The sequence below is a fragment of the Ipomoea nil genome, unplaced genomic scaffold (genome assembly GCF_001879475.1).
Source record: "Ipomoea nil cultivar Tokyo-kokei standard unplaced genomic scaffold, Asagao_1.1 scaffold2647, whole genome shotgun sequence".
NCBI classification, from domain to species: domain Eukaryota; kingdom Viridiplantae; phylum Streptophyta; class Magnoliopsida; order Solanales; family Convolvulaceae; genus Ipomoea; species Ipomoea nil.
Window position 1 is genome coordinate 1572549 of NW_017619075.1, and position 10964 is coordinate 1583512.

The window sequence follows — 10964 nt, forward strand, 5'->3', positions numbered from 1 at the left end:
TTTATAGTTTGCTTCTTTAATTGAGGACGTGCCTTTTATTTTAATTTTTTTTACTATCCCAAAACACAACCACTATCCTTTTTCCAATCACTACTTGTTTTTCGTATCAACTTATTCATAACTTATTCATAAGCAACAACAAAATAAATAAATAAATAATACAATAGAGAATCAAAAGTAGATGCAACTAGTAAATCCTCTAATAAATTATAAAGTTGAGGATGAGATTTTAGTTTTTACTAAATAATTGATAATTGATTAAACAATGACCTCAGTTAACAAACATTCTCTATATTTGACTTTCAAACCTTCCTCACCATCTGAATGAATAATGTCACAACATTCACATCTGTCCATCTGAAACAATAACACCAAAGTACCAAAATATTAGATAATGTTGGATCGTGAGTGTATATGTGTGCATGTTATCGAATGTATATGTAAATAAAGAGGGCAAGAAGGTGAGCGACCTCAGTTAACAGAAGTTCTCTATATTTGACTTTCAAACCTTCTTACTGGTTTCCTTTTTCGATATGAGTCGCCTTCTTGAAGAAGAAAAAGGCGACCATTGCTTTCTTTATAGACATAGGGTTAAAAAAAAGTAATAGATTATTTACAAGAGTAATACTATTCATTCTTTAAAATTTTGTCCCTCATAATTTCTCTCCTAAGTCCTGACATGGCACTGTTTGATTGATTATTTTACTTTTTCATTAAAATTTTGGTTTTGGTTGGTCAGTTAATTCAAAGCATCCAATAATGATTGGAAAATAATAATAAATCTATAGCTACATAAAGGCTCTGTTTGGCAGAGCTTATAGCTTATTTTAAGTTACTAATAAGCTATAAGCTCTGTTTCGTAATGTTCCCAAAATAAGCTTCTAGCTTAAAATAAGAGCTTATTTTGGAACGCTACCTAGCGTTTCAAAATAAGCTCCTAACTTTCTAACTTTTTTTCCATCTTTATCCTTATTATTTTAAAGAAATGACATAATATACCCTTCCCAATTAAAACTATTTTTCCTTCTCTTTTATCCGCAACTTTCACCGCAATTATTATTATTATTATTATTATTATTATTATTATTATTATTATTATTATTATTATTATTATTATTATTATTATTGTTGTTGTTGTTGTTGTTGTTGTTGTTGTTATTGTTGTTGTTGTTATGAGATTTGCAACAATATTGGTATTTCATTATGAGATGCTAGATCATGATTATGCTAATAGTTTTATTTTAAAATGTTAATTTTTTTAAAAGATAAAATGTTAAATTTTAATATGTAAACAAACTAATTTAAATTTTATGAAGATGTCCTTTTTAGTCTTTTTACATTTATCAGCTTATCAAAAAGCTAATTTTACCAAACACTTTCAATCATAACAGCTAGCTTAACAGTTCTTCAGTTTTCAGCTCCGAGCTTATAGCTTTTCAGCTTTCAGTTAGGTTTGCCAAACAGAGCCAAAGTCATTGCCTTTATATAATATTTATTTACATCAAGCTTTGTTTTTATGGATATATAAAAGGAACTAACTACAAAATGAGTAGAAATAGAAATAATACAACAAGGGGTTTAGTGTTTATTTACATTTATGTTTAAATTTATGATTATATGAAACAAATATCATGAACATTGTACATGATAACTAATATTAAACATAGCTTTATTTTTATTAACATACTACAGAGTATTTAAATAGATATCGATAAGATGTACCTAGACTTCAATGTTTACGTTCATTAAAATTTAATTTTATGAAAATATAGAATAAATATTATGAATATAGTACACTATATGAACGTAGGGGTAAGCAAAAAATGAAGATCGATCAAAAAATCGATGACCAATAAGTCAATAACCAAACCCATCGAGAATTTCATTTTTCCGTCGGTTATCGATTTTGGGGCAAAAACAACAAAACTGATCAAAAAACCAAAGAAGAATCCCACACATTTTAACCTAGCCCATTAGTTTTCTGTCGAGTCCTACTCCTTCAAATCATAGTGTAAGTTCTCTCAATCTCCATAGCTACTCAGAAACTGTTCTGGTTCTAGAGTTATGAAATCTTACTGTTTTATGAATTATAATTTATGATTTCATATAGGATTGGGTTAAGAATTCTGCAATTCAGATTTTAGACTAACGCATGAATATAACGCATGATATTATGATTTATGATACCCAAATCTGCAATTCTTACTGTTTTGCTCTCCACAACCCAGCCCAAGCTTTTGGGTAAAATATGATATTATTATTATTTATAATACCCAAATATGCAATTCTGCCGTACCCTATCTGCAAATCTGATCTGCAATTATAGTTTCGGACTAATTTACACTTTGGAGAAGATTGACTAATTTAAAGTTTTTGGACTCAACTAATTTAATTTTTCTGTGATTGGCTGTTTTAACTAGTAATGTGTTTTTAGTGTTTAACATTTTGAGTTTAGACTACATTTTTTAAGAAATTACAAACCGTTAGGTAATTAAGTTTGGTTAAAAATAACCAATTGAAAACGGTTCGATTATGAGAAGTTCTTCGGTTATTTCGATCGGTTATGTGAAGGTCATAAATTTTTTGGTTATTAACCGAAAATCGACAGATGATTATCCCTATATATGAACGTTATTAAATATAATGAACTGGTGATATGTATATTGGACAGAATTACTAAAATTAAGTGAACAAGGAAGCTTACCACAGGACGCTTTGTCGATGGCGAGTAAACTTCAATCCTCGAAACATAGCCAGCCGAATGGTTCCCACTAATCGAACACGCCGGCAACCCTCTCTCCGACGACCGGAGATACGTCATAACGATCCCATCATCCTCGGTTCTGTTCACCGTTTTAAGGAAGAAAACATGCGGCGCTTCGCAAGGATCCTTAGAAGGAAGCCGAGTGTTGAACATATAAAGCGGCAGGTGATTCTGATCGCTTCTCCATCGCCGGAACGTTTCGATCGGCATTTCCAGGTAACTCCGGCGATGAATCTTTTCGTAAATGTGAACGGAATAGCCCCACGACACAGACACCGACCAGTTGCTTTGTCTGCGGTAGCAAATGTTCTGCTGCAACATGCGGGTCTGGTCGTAATTCGCGGTTCTCAGCAAATGCTTCGTAGATTCGAATCTGTCCATGGCCGGAAAGATGGGCTCTACCTTGTCGAGATGATGAAGGGATAGCAGTGGAAATTTGGGATGGGACGACAGAAAACCAGAAAGGTCCCCACGTAAATCAACCTAGTACAATCCGAAAACTTGATCTTAGTAGTGATGGTGAAGCTAACTACCTTCTGATGGCATGCATCATGTTATCATTTCAAATAGAAGGTCAGTCCTATATCAATAAAAACGTATGTAACAAAAGGAAACAAAGTAAATTTCTACTTAATTAATTACTTTATTTGTCCCATGTTTATTATTCATTAATCGTCCTATCTCAAAAAAAAAAACAAAAAAACAAAAAAAAAAAAAAAAAAAAAAAAAACAAAAGGAAACAAAGTAAATTTCTACTTAATTAATTACTTTATTTGTCCCATGTTTATTATTCATTAATCGTCCTATCTCAAAAAAAAACAAAAGGAAACAAAGTAAATTTCTACTTAATAAGTAAATTTCTACTTAATTAATTACTTTATTTGTCCAATGTTTATTATTAATTAATCAAATTAGACAAATAAAATGAAAGGTGGGAGTACTGAAAGACTATGCTATATAACTTGATATGAGGCTCTTGTATATATAGTGGTGCAAACCCATTTTCCATAGACAAAGGCTACAAGTCATTCAATCTTCATTTTTTAACTTAAATGAGTCTATTTTGAGCGTTACGGTCGATCTCTTCGTCCCACTAGAAAGAAAACAAATCCATTCTGACTTGACCTAAACCGAAAGTGGACCAACTAATATTTGTACCAAAAAATAATAACTTTTTTTGTCATTTTATGTTATTTTTCCAACACTAATTACCTGATGAATCCCCTTCAGTATGGAGAGGTTAACTCCAAGATCAGATATGCAAAGCATGGTAATATAATCTGCAGATGTGATGTGTGCATATCTCCTCAAGCAGCTATCCATGTCGTTAGAGAGAGCTTCCGCCAGAGGGTAACTGAGAATGAAACCGGCGCCGCCGAATGCCTGGTTAAACGAGTACCAGTAGTTGCACATCACAAACTCCGATGGACCCCCAAAGTAATAGTACTTTGTGTGATCATATTGCGCCAGAACATCAACCATATTCTCCACGAAGAACACAGAGTCATCGTCTCCCATCACCACCCACCTCACCCCCTCGTGCCTCTCCCTAAACACCTCCATTATCCCATGCACCATGCGCGCCTGGATCGGGGCCGCGTGCTCCGTTTCTTCCACCATCTGGTTTATGTCGTCTGAGACTCTGTACGGCGGGGAAGACGGCGACCAAGGGAGGAGCTCCCCGGTGGGCGGCACGTCGAGATAAAGGAAGCCGCGGGTGACGCCGGGCCGCCACCATGACTCCGTGTAGGCCTTCCTGTAGTGCCATGCCTCCTCGGAGCCGATAAGGCCGAATAGTAGGTGGCTGATGTTGGTGGGAGATTCGTTATTTCTGCTCAACTTCGCCGCCTCCGGCGAAAAGAATGCTCCTCCGGGCTCTGAAAAAATGGGATTTTTGAAGAGAAAAATGGAGGTCAAGTAGAGAACCACACCGGAAATCAGAACGGCCTTACAATTCCAAAGCCCAGCCACACAATACTTGTTAAACCAAGAGCCAATCTTCTTTCTCGTTTTTGGATTACCAGAAGCCCTGTTGATGAAAAGATAACACTTTGAAACTATAATAAATTATTATTATTATATTATTCAAATAAAAATTCAAAACCCATGCAAGAATTAATATAAAATCTAGCTAATATTTGTTGCTTACATTGCAAACAAGCCTCTGGGTATTCTCAAATCGGTGTGCAAGCTACCAAGCCGGATGGCATAATATATATATATATATATATATATATATATATATATATATATATATATATATAAACATATATATAGGCGAGTTCAGGTGCGGCAGTGTCTTACGATGCGACGATTTCTTATGGTGCGGCAACACCAATAGTTCAACAAATATGCACCATCAACGTTAGGAAAATACACCACAAAAAACAGAGTAAACAGAGCCCTGCATCACCAAACATACACCATTAGGTGTGAGTACAAACACCATACACTATTCAGAAAATACACCATTGGGCGTGGTGAGTTGTGTATTTTTTTTGAGTCTGTTGTGTATTCTGTGATGTTTTATTGCATTTCATTGTGGTGTGTTTTTCTAACATTGTTGGTACATATTGTTAACACTGTTGGTGTATTCTGGAATTCCGCCGCACCACCGCACGAGAAGACCTCGCCGCATTTGAACTTTATTTTATATATATATATATATATATATATATATATATATATATATATATATATATATATATATATTCCAGCTTTCTGATTTACTTTTTGATGAATCTCCTTTCATGGGCATCTTCATCTTCTCCATTTGCATATGATAATGTTGACTTGCCAAGATGGTAATAATTAATTATAATTATAATGGTAACAATAATAATAATATTTTCCTCCTTTTATAATTATTATTCTAATTAAGAAATTAAGGAATAAGGAATTAATTAAGGAGACTTCATATTAGTATACATGTATATTACTATATACGCCATTTTCTGTCATTTTATTAGGTTGTTTTTATACTTTTACTATTATCTTATAGTAAATTACAAAATTGTTTAATCACGGGTTAAAAAAACTGAGCATATGATAATGTAAGAATGCATGTACTGGATACAAAATACCATTACAAATTTATTGTTTGACCGTAATCATTATTATCAATGATTTTATAATTTCTTCGTGAATGATGCAAAATACCATTAAAAATTTAAAAGATAAGCATATTGTTACACTGAGTCCATTAAAAAGTTTTAAAATAAAATAAATTACAGTAATATTGGTTACGATAATAAAAAAAAAGTAATAAAATCAAATACATATAACTCCAATCTTTATGTAATTTAGGAATGAAATAACACAAAAGTTGTTTATTACATGATTATTTATGACACAAGTTATTTATAAAATTTTTAGAAATAAGCATGATTATTTACAAAATACATATAATGGGATAATGTTTGAATGCATATACTCGATGTTAAGATTTTAAAAATACAATAAATAGAAAAAACATTAAATAAAGCATTGAACACTAATATTGTAAATAATACCATTACAGAAATTTTTAAATCATGGGTAAAAAAATTGTGCATTATAATGTAAGAATACATGTACTGGATGCAAAATACCATTACAAATTTATTAGTTGACCGTAATCATTATTATCAATGATGGTATACTTTTGTGATTGATGCAAATTAAAATACCATTAAAAATTTAAAAAAATAAGCATATTGTTACACTGAGCCCATTAAAAATTTTAAAAATGAAATAAATTACAGTAATATTAATTACGGTAATAAAAAAGTTAAAAAAAAAAATCAAAGACATATAACTCCAATCTTCCATTCCTATATTACAGTAATTTAGGAATGGAATAACACAAAAGTTATTTATTACATGATTATTTATAACAAAAAAAATTATTTATAAAAATAAGCCTAATTATTTACAGAATGTATATACTGGGATAATGTTTGAATGCATATACAGGATGCTAAGATTGATTAGAAATTTATTATTTGACCGTAATTATTACAATCAAATAATGATTTTATAAGTTTGTAAATGCATGTACTATATTTAAAATACGAATAAAAATGTTAAAAAAACAATAAATGAAAAAAAAGTTAAATTAAACATTGAACACTAAATATTTTAAATAATACCATTAGAAATTTTTTTAATCACGAGTAAAAAAATTGAGCATGATAATGTAAGAATGCATGTACTGGATACAAAATACCAATAACAAATTTATTATTTGATCATAATCATTATTATCAATGATTGTATAATTTCGTGACTGATACAAAATACCATTAAAAAGTTTAAAAATTAAATAAATTACAGTAATATTGGTTACAGTAATAAAATCAAAATCATATAACTCAAATCTCTATTTCCTAAATTACAGTAATTTAGGAATGGAATAACACAAAAGTTATTTATTACATGATTATTTATAACACAAAAGTTATTTATAAAAAATTTAAAAATAAGCATAATTATTTACAGAATACATATACTGGGATAATGTTTGATGCATATACGAGATGTAAAGATTTTAAAAATACAATAAATTGAAAAAAAAATTAAATTAAACATTGAACACTAAATATTATAAATAATACCATTACCGAATTTTTTTAATCACGGTTAAAAAAACTGAGCATTATAATGTAAGAATGCATGTATTGGATGCAAATTACCGTAACAAATTTATTAGTTGACCATAATCATTATTATCAATGATTGTATAATTTTGTGAATGATGCAAAATACAATTAAAATTTTTAAAAATAAGCATATTGTTACACTAATGGCCCGTTTGGTTCACGGAATCAATTTGGAGGGAATATGAATGTTATTCCATAAGGAATGGAATAGGTAAGGAATAGAAGAGAAATTGTTTCTGTTGTTTGGTTCGCTGAAGGAATAGACATTGGGAACTGTATTCCAATGTTTGATTGGTTAAGGAACAGGAATAGAATATATGTATAAAAGGCATAAATGCTCTTGTACGAAAAATATTATAATTATTATCATTATTATTATTATTATTATTATCATTATTATTATTATTATTATTATTATTATTATTATTATTGTTACTAGTAATTCACCCGCGCGATGCACGGGGAAAAATTATGTTATTATAAATATAAATAAAAAAAATAGAAAAAATAAAAATATTTTAAATTATTTAATATAATAATATTTTTGAGCTTCCATTGGTCAAGTATTTATTATTTTTATAGAATACAAAATTATAATTAAAATTTTGTATGGTTAATACAATCTCTAATTATGTACATATTCAAATAAACATATAGAGAGAATTTACATAATTACATTGATTTATTCTTAATTGTATTTCATCTATATTATAATTTTCACAATACGAATAATAACTAAGATAATTACATTTAGAAAGCAAATTTCAAATTTTGTATGAGTAAATTTAAACTCTAATTGAACACATTTTTTTATATGATTATATAATATATTCTTTATGCACATGGCATTCCATAAACTCAAATGTCATTTTATAAGTCCAAGACCACTTTTTGTGGAGATAATTCAAATGTATTTTTTTTTTCTTTTAAAAATCTTAAGTTTAGACATCCAAAAAAACAAGACCCATACGATATATACATTTATATATATTTAAATTTTTATTTATGGCTTAAATAATTTTTTTTAATTATGAAGTCCAATAATTGACCCACGGCCCGCAACATTTGATTTCTTCATCCCTTCTCGCTTCTGCCATTTCTTTGAAGCATTTGAGATGGAGAAAAATTATATGTAGAGGTTTGCATTAATTGCACTGTTTCAGATATTGAACAGGCTTTCATCGAAAATTTAATTAATATTGTAATCACAAGAACCACCATAAATAACAAAAGCATATCAAATAGACTTTCATTGTAAAGCCAGAGATTTAACTAATATTGCATCGTTTCATATTTTCTATTAATCGGGAATCGGAATCCTTAATCCTAATATCATAACATTTAATAACTCCATTAATTCAATAAATTTAATCCTTTGTTATGGGTGAGAAAAAAAAATAGCTATTTTATTTTTCAAATGTTGTGCTTTTTTTTTTTTTTAATTATAGTAAAAGGTGTTGTGGCTATTTTATATTTATAGCTAGTAATAATAATAATGTTGGTAATTAATTGTAACATTAATTATTTCCCAACCATATAACTTTATTATTACTATTATTACTATTATTACTATTATTACTATTATTACTATTATTATTATTATTATTATGCATCAATAATATTTAGAAGAAGCAATGATATGTAAATTATGAAACAAAATAGTCATATAAATAACAAAATTTTTTATAGAACATTTAACAATATTCAGAAGAAGCATAACATATGTTATTTTTAACAAAATACTCAAAATAATCCGAAAGTTACAATGTTCATAAAATATAACTATGAAGAAGAATGATTAATTGATAGCAAGGAATCTTCCGATCCACGGTAGTCTTCGATGAGGATCAAGACTAAGAAAAAAAGCTACTTTATTAGGATGATCAGTGAGCTTAAACGAAACAAGGTCCATTTCATCATTTGCCAAACCATCAACCTCTTTTAATGCACGTTCAAGCTTCTGAAACATATCCATATCACGATCATATTGAAGACCATCGGACAAATTCTTACCAACTTCTGACATTGTATTGCTTATTAGCTTCGCAGCATTAAGCATATTCTCAGCACATATCTCAATAGCTTCATCATGACTTCTCTTTCTCTTACTTGAATTGCTTCTTTTTCTACCATCATTTTGTGGCTCAGGTTGTGTACTCGTTAAATCAATATCATCCAAACCAACAAATGCATTATTTTCCGTGTCAGCTCTTATATCATTCTGTTCTTCAGCTTGTATTTCTTCAACTACATCATCTGCTATCTGTGCATCATTTCCAGTTGCACGATCTTTAGAATATATTGTAGATAACTCATTATAAAACCTAAAGCTTCTTGTTCTAAAATGTGCAACTTCTTTGTGACTCTATAATAAACATAAATTGCCCGCATGGGTAGCTCAACTGGTCATAGAGGTGAAACTTTGGAAGAATGACTAGGGATCGAGTATCACCAGCGGCAGTGTGGGAGCAACCTCTCAAAGTGAGGGGGGCTCCTTGTGCGCAGTGAGCACCGGTCTAGCCTCTTTGGTTCATGTTCAGTTGAGTCACCATGATTTACATCCTCCCAAATGCTCTGTCGGGTCGGGGTAAATTGCATATACACCATGTGCTTTTGGTCATTCCAACTGAACCCACTAGTGTTCTTACCTAGCACCATATCATGAATAATGCCCCATTCTTTTTTCAAAGTTTTAATTCTACTCTCAATATGTGGCTTAGCTTTTATGGTACAATTTGGTATTTTGTCCAAAATCATTCTTTCAAGTTCTAATAAATAACCTGTCTTAAACCCTGTATCGGAATTATATTTTCCTACATTATGCATTTCGGTCAAACATGACACTAATATAATGTCTTCTTCGGGTGTCCACTTTCTTTTTGTTTACTTAACACTTTGAGAGCCGATGGTTGCAGATGTAGGGGAGAAGTCATTCTTAACTACAAATAAATTGAAATAATAAATTATTAATCAAACTCAAACACATTGTTCATAAACCACATTACAAAAAACACCAAATCACAAAATCAAACATCAATGAATATGTCCTTAATATCTAGATGCTCTCCATTCATTGAACATGTCATTTGCTAATTCTGTCTTCCAATTATTCCAAACTTCTGAAGGCTCTATTTGTGTAACATCATCATTTCATGTATGCCGTTACCTTGTACGAATTCATTTTCCATAGGATCAACAGCCATCTCATTTATAATAAAATTATGCAGCAAACAACATGCAAGTATAATCCTGTTATGTATTCTAACAGGATAAAATGAATGACTTCTAAGTATAGCCCATCTCATTTTCAATAACCCAAAACAACGTTCTATGACATTGCGAGCAGCTGCATGTTTCATATTAAAGAACTCTTGAGGAGTTGTCGGTTGATGACCTTGCCGCCATTCATTTAAGTGGTACCTTTGACCTCTAAATGTTGCCAAAAATCCCTCACTATTAGCATATCCTTCGTCAACTAAGTAGTAACAACCTAGAAACATAAGTTTATAATTTAATAAGAATGCATATTATATTACATGATATTAGGAATTTAATATTAT

At 30.2% G+C, this 10964-nt stretch overlaps 1 protein-coding gene across 1 annotated transcript; it reads right to left on the reverse strand.

Annotated features, from left to right (window-relative positions):
• Window positions 1-253: 253 nt before the first annotated feature.
• Window positions 254-10607, reverse strand: LOC109154389. Its single transcript, XM_019302191.1, has 5 exons — window positions 10571-10607; window positions 9234-9693; window positions 3977-4793; window positions 2705-3247; window positions 254-357 (listed from the first exon to the last, which is right to left on the reverse strand). Exons 1-5 carry the CDS (start codon window positions 10605-10607, stop codon window positions 259-261), a joined length of 1956 nt encoding a protein of 651 aa, XP_019157736.1. The 3' UTR covers window positions 254-258.
• Between the last annotated feature and the right edge of the window lie 357 nt (window positions 10608-10964).

Excerpts from the sequence above, each read along its gene's own strand:
- LOC109154389 (XM_019302191.1), bottom strand. The coding sequence starts at position 10,607 with ATGGCTGTTGATCCTATGGAAAATGAATTCGTACAAG. Across the intron at positions 9,694-10,570 it reads GGAAAATGAATTCGTACAAG|ATCGTGCAACTGGAAATGAT; the intron begins GTAACGGCATAC and ends TATATTCTAAAG. Across the intron at positions 4,794-9,233 it reads GATCCTCATCGAAGACTACC|GGCTTCTGGTAATCCAAAAA; the intron begins GTGGATCGGAAG and ends TTTCATCAACAG.